Below are 14,918 nucleotides of genomic sequence, written 5' to 3' on the forward strand. Positions count from 1 at the left end.
TTTTCTGTTTTACTATAATTTTCTAGTAGTTATTAATTTTTAATAAATTATTTTTATAAATACATCAAAATTAATATATATATTATTCTATTTTTAAAAATCAACAATTTAATTTTTATATTTTATTTTTATCAAATTAAAATTTTTCTATTTAATTTTCTGTTAGTTTTTTTGAAATAACTAAAATACTTTTAAATATATTGTATTATTAATAATTATATTATGTTAAAATTAATATAGATAATTTTCATTAAAATAACATTATCGATCATATTAATAAAATTTTATCAAATAAAGAGAGATATTATATCTAATAGATTTTTTAGTTAAAATATAAACAGAATATGTCACGGGTGTTCCTCTCCCATCTCCCGAGCCCACATAGCCCAGAGCCTGAAGTCCGACACTCCCGTGATCCATCCCATTGGCCTCATAACCGCCGGGCAGGATTTGTCCCATGACCACACGAGGCCAATGGGATTTGGCTCAATATTCCCCACATAGGAATATTAGGTCGCCTCCCCCACCACTCGAACCCAAGACCTCTCAATTGGTACTCACCCTCGTAACGCCGGACTCTTATGTGGAGAGGTCTTGGGTTCGAGTGGTGGGGGAGGCGACCTAATATTCCTATGTGGGGAATATTGGGCCAAATCCCATTGGCCTCGTGTGGTCATGGGACAAATCCTGCCCGGCGGTTGTGAGGCCAATGGGATGGATCACGGGAGTGTCGGACTTCAGACTCTGGGCTATGTGGGCTCGGGAGATGGCTAATAAAAATTTATAATTATTAAAAATTAAATTTAATTTAAAAATATCTAAAATAAATAATCTTAAATTTTCTTTTTAAAAAATAATTTTGGTGTGGATAGCATCAATAACAGAATAATTGTGTGGATAGCATTATTTTGGTTTTAAAAATAAAAAATTGTATGAATTAATTTTGGCATAATTTGGAATCGAATGTTCAAGAAAGCCGTCTCGTTGGAGTTTCCCATGATCCATCCAACCATCCATCCGTATGTGCCAATGTTCAAGAAAGCCGCCTCTTTGATTTTCCCATCCGAATGCCATGCATGTCCAAAACTATTAACTGCCAGAATTAGTCAAACAGCGTTCTCTTTTCAAATTAAGAAAAAAAAAAAAAAAACAAGAAAAACAATTGGTCAAATCGCCAACAAATCTAATTTTCAACTCAGGAGGTTAAAAAACTTTTTTTATTAATTTTGATTTATTTCAGTGGTTTAATTTTAAGTTATTTAAATAATATTATTTAATTTATACATATTCGTCACACTCATAATTATATTAAAATATAATATATTTATAGTAAGTCCAAAATTATATCAATAAAAAATTATAATATCAGGATAAATTTGGATTAAATTTGATTTAGTTTAAAAATTAATTTTTATAATACACATATTTTTATTTTAAATAGATTAATATTATATATTTTAATATTAATTTTAAAATAAAAAATTATTGGTTAATTTGGTTAACAACAATGACATTTAATGTTTAATTCTATTTAGTGAGTGGTTGACTCTCAAGTCTTTTTCTTCCCAATGAAGTTTTCGAATGGTCAACTGATTGAGATTTTTTATTTTTTATTTTTTACTTTTTAATTTACTACTTTCTGTTAATAAAAATAAATTTATTATTATATAATTATTATATATTAAAAAAATACTTTTTTAATTTTCATAATTGAGAGAAATTTATTAGTTATTCTTTCAATATAAAAAAATATAAATATTTTTAATATTTTAAAAAATTTATTAATAAATAATGTAAAAAATTAAAATATTTTTAATATGAAAAAAATAATTAATAAATATTTTTATAAAACTTAACAATACTAATAAATTTCTCCTATCAAATAATAAAATATTTAAAAATTAAATCTAATAAAATGATTAATTTATAAATTTATAAATTTAAAAAAAATTAATATATTTTTTAAAATTAAAGCTAATTAATAAATTTTTTATCATAAAAATTAAATAAAAAATTATAGTAAAATACATAATGGCTTTTAAGAAATATTAGCTCAAAGGGCTTTACGTGGTTTTATTATTTTATTACCATAATTGTTTTGCATTGATTATTATATCTTCAATTTTCTAAATACTTATAAAAAATTTTACTATTTAATTTTTAAATTATGTAAAAATATATTAATTAATCTTTTAATTTTAAAAAATATATAAAATATTTTTAAAAAATTTTAAAAAAATTTATTAAATTATCCTACGTTTAATTTTAACTATTAAATATTTTACTATTTAATATTTATATTTTAAAAAATTATTAATTAATTTTTTAAATTTATAAAAATTCTATTAATTACTTCATTTATATTAAAAATATTTAAAATTTTTTATAATATTTAATGGTTAAAATTTTGAAATTAATCAATTAGTAGATTTTTTAAAAAATTAAAAATATTTTAATATAATTTTTATAATTAAAAAATTAATTAATATTAAAATTGGAGTGAGCTTTGAACTCATGGAAATCCGAGCCAAAGTTGGCAAATACAACATCTTTTTTGTTTTCTTTTATTTTTTTTAAATATTGAATGGTTATTTTCAATTAATTTAGGTGGGCCCAAAGCCTAGAAGGTCAAACTCAAAAAGGATAAGCAAAGTGGGAATTTGATTTTAAAAAAGAAAAATAAAAAAATAAAAGAAAAATATTGAAATATTTCACGCCATCATTTAAATCTCCGTCCCGATAACATTCTTTAGTAGGATGATTAGGGTTGGATTCAAATTAAAAAAAATTATCAAATTTGAATTAAAATTTTGATTTAATTTTTTATTATTTTTTAATTTATCTAATTTAATTTTTATTTTTTAAAATTTTAATTATTTTATTTTAATTTAATTTAAATAAAAAAAATAAAATAAAATCGAATCAATTTATAAATTATACTATGTTATTTTTAATAATATAGAAAAATCAGATCCTAAAAATATAAATTTTATTAAATTTTTTATTAATCAAACTAAATTAAATTAATTTAATTTAATTTAAATTGATTTTTATTAAATTAATTTAATTTAATTTTTATAAATATTTAAATTTTAATTTTTAATTTACTCAGTTTAAAGTGCTTACACGCTATCCCTTACATTTCAAAATTGATTAGGTTCTTAAACATGATTTTCCTAAAAAATAATTTTACAATAAGAAATTAATTGACACTAATACTTTTATATTCTTTTTAAAATAACATATGCAAAAAAAAAAAAAAAAAAAGCTTTGGTGATAACGACTGTTTGGATAAATTATTATTTAATTTTAATTTTTTATTGATAGTTGGTTTTTATTTTATTAACCAAACTAGTTAATCACTTAGTTTCCCTTTTATCCTACATTTAAATTAAAATATAAAATTAACTAATCAAATTTTTTATTAAATTATAATATTATATCTGTCTCATAATTTTTATTTATTTTATTATTTTACATATATTAAAAAATATAATTTTTTATTAATAAAATAAAATAAAATAAAATTATAATAATTAATTTATATATTATTATAATTTAAAATTAATGTAGGCTATAAAAATTATTGCTTAAATTATATTAATAAAATTTTATTAATAGTTCTTATTTTCATGGAATAATAATAATAATAAATTAAGAATATACATGAATGGGATTTGGGTGGGATGAAAGAAAAAGTCAAAGGAGAGTGGGCCACACGATTCACCTTCAGTCGTGAATGGTGGGCAAGTCCATGGAAGGGAGATGCATGAATATTATTGGTCAAAATTTGAAAGTCTCAACATAATGTCTGTAATTAAAAACAGGATTTGGATAAAATTCAATCATCTCCAAGAGTTTACATCCAATTTTACTTGAGGAAATTCAATTTCTAGAAAATCTATTTTTCTCTTGCAAAGGTGGAGTTTTCAATTCTCCACCTTCCATAATGACAACACGTTTTTTTAAGGAAAAAAAATTTTAATATTTTTTATTTATAAATTTTAATAGTTTCAGTGACTCAGTTAAAGAGAGATCTATTATTATTTAGAGGGTTTGAAATTGAATAATTAAAAATTAAAATTTTAATATTTATAAAAATCGAATCAATTTTAAATAAAAAATTGAATTGAATTAAATCGATTTGATTCAGTTTAATTAGATTTTTTAATAAATTTTTTATTTTTTACACATTATTTTTAATATTTTAAAATTTAATTAAAATATTTTAATTTTAATTATAATTTAATATCTCTATATTATTAAAAAAATAATATATTATTATCATTAATTAATTTAATTAATTTTTTTTTATTTTTTTATTAAAATCAAACTGAAATAACTGAATATTTTAAAATTAAAAATCAAATCTAATTAAATTTCTGAATTAATTTAATTTAATTAATTTTTTTAAATTTAAACTAAATACGACTCTCCATAATTCTATCAACTATTTTAAAAAAACTATAATATTTCTAATGTTATAATAGGTTTTAATCCTCGAATTAGATAAAAAATAACCCTTATATCACTTCATTTTTCAAAAATATATTATTTTTCAAAAATATATCATTTTTCAAAAATATATGAGATTTAGAAATAAGTCCAATTAAATCTCTATTCTTAGTTGATATTAAATAAGTTTAATTTAATTTTTTCAATCAATTGAATCTTTTTGTTATTACTAAAGGCCAAATAAGTCTCTAATCTAATATAATATTTTTTAATAGTAAACTTTTATTTTTATAAATTTAAAAATTATTTACTACTTTTATTTTTTTATTTTTATATCAATTAAAATATTAAATTTTATATTTTAAATTATAAAATAATATTTTATTATTTTAAAACAATATTATATTAAATTAGAGATTTATTTGGCTCTTAAAGTATATGAACTTAATTGATTAAAAAAAATAAATTGACTTTATTTAATCATTGAGAAAAATATAAAGACTTAATTATAATAATTTCTAATTAGATTTCATCAACGCAAGTCATTTCCTAAAATTAAAGGATAATTTATAATATAACCCTAAAATTTAATAAAACTTATAATTTAATACTTTTCTTAATGAAAATAATTTAGTTCATAAAATTTATTTTATTAATAAAATAATTATTTTATTAACAAAATATATAATTTGTTAGAATTCACTAATAGACTATGACAAGCTTGTCTTTCAAATTTTATAACAATTTACTCTTTAAAATTTTAATAATTTTGTGATAATTTAATTTTCATAATTTTATTATAATAATTTAAATAATTTTAAAGATTTTGTGATAATTTAATTTTTATAATTTTACTATTTATAATAATTTAAATTATTTTTAATTAACTTTATTAATTTATAATTGATTAACAGTAAATTTAATAAAAATATTATTTTATTAATAAATAAAAATTAGGGATTGAATTATTTATTATTAAAAATTATAAACTAAATTATGAGTTGTGTTAAATTTTAGTGGCTATTCTTCGATTAAGGGATGAATTACAACTATAACCTTAATTTTTCTTTTAATATTTTTTGATGTGATAATTTATTTTAAGTTTTATTAAATATTTTTGTCTATCAATTTAGGTGTAAATATTAAAAAAAATATAAATTTTAAATAAGCAAACGTATTAATAATGCAAAATTTAAAATAATAATTTTATCTAAAATTTAGCTATTGAAATAAATATGTTTCAAAAATAAATTGAAGGATTAGAATATTACGATTCACAATTTTTAATGAGTCCATAAAAATACAGAAATGTAATTTAAATAAATATAGAAATTATGGATGGAATTTTGTTCGGAGAAAACATGTATTTTGATTGCTTGATTCTCGTTGCCCTCGAAGCCATCGAGATTATCTTTAATAAAAACCCAATATAGTCAGAATTACAAGTTGAAATACAATCAATTTAGTCCAATCTTTTAATGATTAGAGAGTTTGAAATTAAACACATTTTCTTAGGGAAGTTAAAAAGATTGCAGACCAACCAGTTCATTCGAATAATTTCAGTTGATTTTATCAAATTGATTGAAATTTATTTTAAATTTAAAATTTTATTAACTATAATTTCATTGTAGAAAATTTGAGAGTATATTTTAATGTGATATTTTTAATTTTTTGAAAAATAATAGTACTCCGATAATTATTAAAATTTTAACTCTCAGTTACTGTTTGTTTTTTATGATTGAATTTTTATTTTTTAATAGCTGCGTTTTTATATACTATTTGTAAGTGATTCAAACTCTTCATTCTTCACGTTTAAACTGTATTTAATTTTGAATGATTATAAATTTTTATTAGACTCTAAAATTGATATTTCTGTTATATGGATTCGTCGTCATATCACTCTAACAGCTCATATTTTAATTAGAGAATCTATTAATATAAACAGTAATTCTGCTTTAAAAAAAATTCATATTTTTAATGCTTGTCAATATTATTAATTTAAATATATTTTTAAAGAGGCTAATAAGATTACAGACCGGTCAATTCGCTTAGCACAAAATCTTACTTTATTTGCAACATTATTAACGTATTAGTTTCTGATAAGATTGAAATTTAAAATTAATTAATTTTTTAGCTGATGTTTCCTTTTTTTTTAAAAAGAAATTATCGATGGACTTGTAATTTATTGATAATTATTTTATAATTTTATAACTAAATAGAACAACTTTAAATATATTTTCAATATTAATAGATTTAATTAGAATTAAATATTTTTACTAATGTAAACGGATTTAAACTTTCAAAATAATGTATCCAAAAAAAAACTTTGAAGAAAAAGGCCCAAACGGAAGGAACTGCACGCGCACGCTCTCAACGCCCATTTCCGCTGTTTCGATTCAATCTTCCTCCTCCCTCATGCTCTTCTTCTTCTTCTTTCTTGAATCGTTGCTCCGCAAATCTCAATTTCGTCGACGATATGGCATATTTGCTTCTGCACATGCACGGCGTGAAGAAGAAATCGCCGACCGATGGTTCTCTCGCCGGTAGCCTATCGTGAGTCACCTCCAGTGCGTTCTCTCCGCGTACGGAGACGGGGGCCGTCAAATCACGACACACTTGCATTTCAAATTCCGCGAGTGTATGCACGCAGCACAAACCCGAGCGTGTGGAAAAAAATTCCACAAGCAGGAAGACCAAAGCGGTCCCGTTTAGAGCGCCATCACATCACATGTGACAATATCTATAACAAAGTATATATTAATTTCCTATATATGCTACCCCAGGTAACGCTGTTTCTTGCAAAATTTCACAATTGCCTCTCCACCCCTGGCCCTGCCAATTTTCTTTCTCTGGATTCTAGTGTGAGAAAAAACTGTACAAAACCAGACCCCAGAAAACTATACTACAAAACAGCACAAAGTTGAAGAAAAGGTGGTCAAAGTCTTCTAAATTCCAAGAAAGGGAACCAAATGTTACGCCCAAACAGAAAAATTCTATCTTCTTGAGGTTTGTGTGTGTAATCGTCGGAAATTATGGTGGTTCCTGGAGCTGTTGGAGCAGGAGGTGTAGGTTCTGGTGCTGGGGGTACCAGTAGTCCAACTGTGGGGGGCTCCTGCAGGGACGTAAATTTGAAGTGCTTGTTTAGGTGGAGATGGGAGTATCAACAGCACTTGCTTCATCAGAGATTTCTGTCGTCTGAGTTGGTGTTCTTTTTGTGCTGCTTGGTTTTGTATGGATCGATTGGTATGCTTTTTGGATGGCTTATGTTTAATAAACCTTACGTGGGTGCTGGTGGGGTTGTTGGGTTGAGCTCGGTTGGTTGTCAAGAGGACAATGAGGGTTCGTGGTCAATTGGTCTTTTCTATGGTAACTCTCCCTTCTCTTTGAAGCCAATTGAAACCGTAAGTCTCCATCTGTGTTTGGTTGATTTTTATGTTGTTTTCACAGGCAAACACACTCGTTTGCTGGTTAAATTTGTCTAATTTATTTAATTTTACACTCATAATGTGTTAGAACATCGGGACTATCGCTCACATATTTTTTTGTTGGGGTTTTTGATTAATTATGTGGGTATCGATGGTTAATCCTTCTGGTTTTCAATCTGATAGCTGTTAGAACCAGCAACATTTTTAGCTTTCTTGGTCTTTGATTTTTTTTTTTTCCTTTTTCTGTTTGTACTTTGTTTTATTTTACTTTATTCTTATTCTGTCTCTGTTTCTCTGTCCTTTCTGTATATACACAAAATTACATTGATTCGTTGATTTCAATTATTATTATTATTATTTTTTTAATTGGGACTTCGATGTTTATGGGTTTATTTGGATGGCCAAAAAACTCTGTGGGCAATTGTTGTTTGTTGATTTTATTGTGGTTTTGACGTGTGTTGAATTTTTAAACAGATGAATGTTTGGAAAAATGAAAGTGCAGCCTGGCCAGTGGCTAACCCAGTTATCACCTGTGCCTCAGTCTCAGATTCTGGTTTCGCCAGTAATTTTGTTGCTGATCCTTTTCTCTATGTTCAGGTAATTATTTATTTAATACATAAAAAATTATATATCTGTTTTGTACTTTGTGCAGGTTTCATATGTATTGAACTGTTGACATGTTCATATATTGGGTCTTGTTAAGTTGGTATCACGCCAGTAATCACCTTCATCAATATTTTTTTTTGTTCAACTGCCAAGTAATGGGACTAAACAAGGGACTTAAGTTAGTTATTTTGTGATTTCTGTATAAGCATCAATGTCTTTTTCTCTTTGGTTTCTTATGTGACCTTAATTGTGGTGCAAGTTATTGCATCTGCTATTACTAATATAATATTTGAATGCCAGGTGTTTATGAATAATATAAATATATTCAATTATAAAGGTTAGAATCATAGAAAAGTCAAGCAGGAGATGTATGCCAGAGGTTCTCTACTCATGGATTTTTTTTTCTTTTTAATCATTGAGGGTAATAATAGAACAAGACAGGCATCGGTTATCATAGAGTGTGAGGATGCATTTTTCTTCAAGGAAGTTTCCTCCTTTCTGGGAATTTTGCGAAGCATTATGTTGTTTTCTGAATGAATGTAACTATTCATAAATGGCAAACTTGTGATCTTGATATGCTTTTTGTTCTTTTTATGGAAATTCCAACTAATTTTGGAATAGGAGGCAGGTAGCTCAAGGCAGTAAATGAGGTTTCTGTTTGGAATATGTAGATTGTCATGTTCTGTCATGATCGTCCCAATTAAATTAACAAATAAGAACTGTGAGGCTAATCATTTGTAAGGAAGGACAAGAAGAAAATTAATAATATAATTGGAGAAGTTTTCTGAATATTTTATGAGCCACTGGGAAAATTTTGAATTATTTTTCATTCACCCTTGTTCCCCCTTTTTTTTCAATTTCTTTCTGATTTTCATAAATTTACTTTTCTTCCTTTGTTTTTCTCCCTCCTCAGACATAGTGTAAAGGTTCATGCGGGATGTTTTGGTCATCAAATTCCAACATTTCTAAAGTGTTCATAACCTTTTTTTTATACATGCCAAGTCCTTTGTTTATGTGCGAGGGATTCTCTGCAATTATTTTTTAGGTTATACCCATATTCTTCATCTTGATCATTTTCCTAGAATGGCTTTTATATACACCAGTTCTTGCCCTCTGGATTTTCATTTTTAGGTGTCGGGTATACTGAGAGGGTGCCACTTCGGTACTTTCTTGTTGTCTCTATCTTAAAACTTTGGAACCATTATGCAACTGTTTACATATATGGGACAAGGTAATTTTTCATTAAAAGAGGAAGAAGCAGTCTCTTATAAGGCTGGTTTTCCATTTGGAAGACATTGCTATATCAAATTCTTTTTAGGAGATGAGCATTTTATGTTGTGAATTGCAATAACTTACCAATACATGTGCAGAAATGTGAGTCTGTTTGGTATATGAAGTGTATATCAAATAGTGACTGTCTGTGTGTGTTTTATATCAGAGAGCAGTTGCAATAATGATTTTCAGTGGCATGAGATCTAGAATTAGAATCTTGAAACTCAATGAGCAGGTCTTTGGGTGTATATCTTTATGTTGATATAATTAAAGCTCAACAGTGTGTACTATTTAACTTGAGAATCTGTTAACTTGATATTTGTGAAAGCATTGGAAATTTGCAATACATAAATCAACTTTTAAGTGTGTTGCAGTACGTGGTGTTTAGATGAATTAGGCACCTTGTGCTATTGCATAAGAAATTGAAGGTTTTCTTTGTAGTTTGTTCTGGAAAGTCCGTGATGTAATCTACCTTTACTTTGTTCTTGAACTTAATCCTTGCATTCTGTATTCTTTGATCCAGGGAGATACTCTCTACCTATTTTATGAAACCAAGAATTCAATTACCATGCAAGGAGATATTGGAGTTGCAAAAAGTACTGATAATGGAGCATCGTGGCAGCAATTGGGCATTGCCTTGGATGAGGAGTGGCATCTCTCTTATCCCTATGTATTTAACCATCTTGACAAAGTATGATCACAATTCTTTTTGCATTTATTTACACTCGTGAAGTTGGTCACTTTTAGGCTGTTTGTAACATTGTCTACCCTGGATGAACCTTTTGACTGCACCTGTACAAAATAAATTTAACCTATTGACATTGATGTGGGAAATTTAAGATGGATTAGTATGAACAATCTGGTTTGTAGCATATGGATGATGGTTATTCTAGTATATTATTGTGAAACTTTTTAACAATTGGCTAGCCAAAATTAGTCATATTGACTTTTGCACCAGACGTTTTACAGCTAACACCATGAGATTCTGCTGCTTAAATGCAAATAATGTCCCAATAAGAATGTAGATTTTTTGTTAATTGATTGCATCTTCTCTTTTTTTTTATGGTTTTTGCAGATATACATGATGCCTGAGGGCAGTGCAAAGGGGGAACTTCGCCTTTATCGAGCAGTTAATTTTCCACTGCAATGGACACTGGAGAAAATCCTTATAAAAAAGCCACTTGTTGATTCCTTCATCATAAAGCATGATGGAGAATATTGGCTTTTTGGTTCAGATCACAGCGATTTTGGAACAAAGAAAAATGGACAGCTGGAAATCTGGCATAGCAGTTCACCACTTGGTCCTTGGAAACCACACAAGAAGAATCCAATTTATAATGTCAACAAAAGCTTGGGAGCTAGAAATGGAGGCAGACCATTTTTGTACAAGGGAAATCTTTATCGTGTTGGTCAGGATTGTGGTGAAACATATGGACGCCGGGTGCGAGTCTTCAAGGTAGAAATTCTTACCAAGGATGACTATAAAGAAGTCGAAGTCTCCCTGGGCTTTGAAGAGCCCAGAAAGGGGCGGAATGCTTGGAATGGTGCTCGATACCATCATCTTGATGTGCAGCAGTTAAGTTCTGGCCAATGGATTGGGGTTATGGATGGTGACCGAGTACCTTCTGGGGACCTGGTCCATCGATTTTTAATTGGCTGTGCTTCACTTGCATCAGTTGCTGCCATTGTTGTGGTCTTGGGCTTGCTGCTAGGAGCTGTGAAATGTATCATCCCCCTCAACTGGTGTGCTTATTACTCGGGGAAGAGGAGTGATACTCTCTTGGTCTGGGAAAGGTCGAATGCATTTTCTTCAAAGGTAAGAAGGTTTTGCGGTCGCTTGAACAGAGCAGCTTCATCTCTCCGCATAAAAATAAGGCTTAATACGTGGGCTGGAAGATTGGTTTTGGCTGTGATATTTACTGTTGGAGTTGTACTGATTTTTACAAGTGTTAAATACATCTATGGGGGCAATGGTGCTGAGGAACCTTATCCATTAAAGGGTTCCTACTCTCAATTTACTCTGTTGACAATGACATATGATGCTCGCCTCTGGAACTTGAAAATGTATGTTAAGCATTATTCAAGGTGTTCTTCGGTTAAAGAGATTGTTGTGGTTTGGAATAAGGGTATACCCCCAAAATTGAGCGATCTGGACTCGGCGGTGCCTGTTAGGATCAGAGTAGAAAAAAAGAACTCATTGAACAATCGGTTCAGAAAGGATGAATTGATAGAGACCCGTGCTGTACTTGAGCTTGATGATGACATTATGATGACTTGTGATGATATTGAACGGGGATTCAATGTATGGCGTCAACATCCAGAACGGATTGTGGGGTTCTATCCCCGACTCATTAGTGGAAGTCCATTGAAATACAGAGGTGAGAAATATGCCCGAAAACATAAAGGTTATAACATGATTCTTACTGGAGCAGCATTCTTAGACAGTAAGTTAGCTTTTGAGATGTATTGGGGTGAGGGAGCTAAGGCTGGGAGGGAATTGGTGGACAAGTATTTTAACTGTGAGGATGTTCTATTGAATTACTTGTATGCAAATGCAAGTACATCTGGTACAGTTGAGTATGTGAGACCAACATGGGCAATAGATACATCAAAATTCTCTGGTGCTGCAATTAGCCGAAATACGCAAGTACATTACAAGATCAGAAGTAATTGCCTCCAGAAATTTTCTGAGATGTATGGAAGTTTAAGTCGCCGGAAATCAGAATTTGACGGGCGTAAGGATGGCTGGGATTTATAGTGCAAAGCTAATTCTAGAAGCAAGTCAGTCAGTTTCATACTTTCAATCTTTGTGTATTGTCATCCTTTTGGTAGATTCTTATCTTGTTACTATAGTTTTATACCCTGCTTGTGAAGATTTTTATTTTGGGGGGGATTTTAATATTTATTGTCTTTGTTTGGCAACATGTACATTAATCTTTACCCATTTTGAGAGTTGATAAGATATGTAGATTGGCTTTTGTCATTGCCTTCTGTTAAACATTTTTGTTTTTTTTTTTATGGAAGTTGATAGATCAGAAATGAAAAATTGGCTTGATCATGTGTTTTTTTCTCTATTCCACTCTTGATTCTTTTATCAAAGTAATTCAATAAGTAGAATGTTGCAGTTTCTTGTTGATGCCCTCTTCTTTTTCCATTCTTTCAAACCTTTTGGATCTTCCTATGGCATTGGTAATTCCCAGGAAGCTGTAAACTTAACCCTCAAGGAGAAAAAAGTTGGAGGAAATTTGTCTCTTAAGGCCCATAAAGATTGATGAGGAACTTTCCTTCCTACTTGCGAAGAGAGAAAAAAGAAAAAAAAAACAAAAATAAAATTCAATTCAGCGGTGACAATCTGTCTTAATATCCATTTTCTCAGCCCTCTGTCGATATTTGCCATCAATGCGACAACCTTCTGGGGTCTTTTGGGCCCTTTCAGCAGTTTCAAAGTTTGTGTTTTGGTCGTTTGTTGTTTCAATTGTTTGTCCTTCTCTTTAACTTTCTGTATTGCTCCCTTGATAGACGTAAAAATATTGGGAAAGACAATATTTTCTTGAAAAACAACAAGGCAAATATCACACACAACTAGTACAGATTAGTTATTGATAATACAAAATAAAAAAAAAAATTAGCCAGCTAATAAACTAAATTTTAATATTTATAAAAATTAAATTGAATTGATTTTGATCAAAAATCGAATCGAATTGGTCTAATTCAATTTCATCGATTTGAATTTTTAATAAATTTTTTATTTTTTAATTTATTTTTAATATTTTAAAATTTAATTGAAATATTTTAATTTTAAATGATTCAATCACTTTATATTATTGAAAATAATATATTATTATTACTAATCGGTTCGTTTTAATTTTTTTAATTAAAATTAAATTGAACCGAAATAACTAAAATTTTTAAAATTAAAAAATAATCGAAATGAATAAAAATCGAACTAAAATTTTAAATTAATTCAATTTGATCGATTTTTTCAGTTTAAATTGAACACTACTTACCCCTAACTCTAATACACATATTTTTTACATAGGTGAAATAATTTTTCATAGAACAGTAAACTTTCAGGTGTATATACTTTTACAGGTTGAAATCACCTCTCAAATTTTTACTTAAACTTCAATAAATACTTAAAATCTCTATTAAATGAATACATTTACATTATTAATTTTAAATAGATTTTAATTTAAACAAAAACACTCTAAATATTACTAAAAAAGAGAAAGCTATTAAAAAAAAAGAAAAAGAGTAAATTTACCAATAAAAATTATATTTTTTAATCGTAAATTAATAGACAAATTTATAAATGCTCTCAAAAAAAATTTTAAAATAAATAGGAACTCGATAAATCATTATAGTATTGCATAATTCACTCATGCAAATAACTACAATTTACTGTTCTTGAGAATAAAATTAAAAATATAAGAATTTAAATTCAAATTCTTGTGAGAATTTATTTTGAATTAAAAATAAATTTTATCAAATTGGTAAGATTTTGTAAAATATATATTTATTTCAAAATCACTTAACTACGCCGTGGAGAACTTTTTTTCCTTTTCTTTATTCTTTTATTTTTTTTATTTTAACTTTAAATATGTTTGTGTTTTTTTATCTAATAACTTTTTAAAAATTTAATTTTGATACCACTGGATTTTACCATCTCGTTACGAGGCCGGACTCATAACAGCCGTCCCCATTTTAAGGCCTCTAAGTCTTTTTGATGGGCCGGTCCAGTCCGTTCGGCCCTGAAATCAGATCTCGCCTGGACCCCAGTTCTAATCTCACCTCTAGCACAGTCCGGAGGAGAAAGGTAGCCAGCTCATTCGCCTAGTGGGTCCATCCGCATGCGTGCCAAGGAGAATTAAATGGCTTACGCATGGAGTAGAAATTTAATATTTTCGTACGTCCGTATCCGTATGGCAAGGACAGGTGGTCCAATAGCAGTGAGATCGTTACACGTCACTGATAGATAAAGAAAAAGAATAAAAGGGGAGAGGCATTCTCTCCTCGGACTAAGTTTATAAAATTTTTATAAAACCTTATTTTCTGGATCTCATATTATTAAATTTAATATTAAATACTAATATTTAATGCATTTATAATTGATGTTAAGAAATTTATTATATTATTTTGTTAATTTTTTAAAAAATAGTG

General features: G+C 27.7%; 1 protein-coding gene across 1 annotated transcript; it reads left to right on the plus strand.

Annotated features, from left to right (window-relative positions):
- The first annotated feature begins 6,813 nt into the window (after window positions 1–6,813).
- Window positions 6,814–12,832, plus strand: LOC110624866 (glucosamine inositolphosphorylceramide transferase 1). The gene is made up of 4 exons (XM_021770280.2): window positions 6,814–7,856; window positions 8,355–8,477; window positions 10,282–10,449; window positions 10,834–12,832. The coding sequence occupies exons 1-4, from the start codon at window positions 7,488–7,490 to the stop codon at window positions 12,514–12,516; spliced, it is 2,343 nt and encodes a 780-aa protein (XP_021625972.1). The 5' UTR covers window positions 6,814–7,487; the 3' UTR covers window positions 12,517–12,832.
- The last annotated feature ends 2,086 nt before the right edge of the window (window positions 12,833–14,918 follow it).

The sequence above is a fragment of the Manihot esculenta genome, chromosome 10 (genome assembly GCF_001659605.2).
Source record: "Manihot esculenta cultivar AM560-2 chromosome 10, M.esculenta_v8, whole genome shotgun sequence".
Lineage (NCBI taxonomy): Eukaryota > Viridiplantae > Streptophyta > Magnoliopsida > Malpighiales > Euphorbiaceae > Manihot > Manihot esculenta.

What these genes read in the sequence shown, in the direction of transcription:
- LOC110624866 (XM_021770280.2), top strand. Translation starts at nt 7,488, where the DNA reads ATGGTGGTTCCTGGAGCTGTTGGAGCAGGAGGTGTAGGTTCTGGTGCT. An exon ending in CTTTGAAGCCAATTGAAACC is followed by an intron (nt 7,857 to 8,354) that starts GTAAGTCTCCAT and finishes ATTTTTAAACAG; the next exon opens with ATGAATGTTTGGAAAAATGA. An exon ending in TATTTAACCATCTTGACAAA is followed by an intron (nt 10,450 to 10,833) that starts GTATGATCACAA and finishes TGGTTTTTGCAG; the next exon opens with ATATACATGATGCCTGAGGG.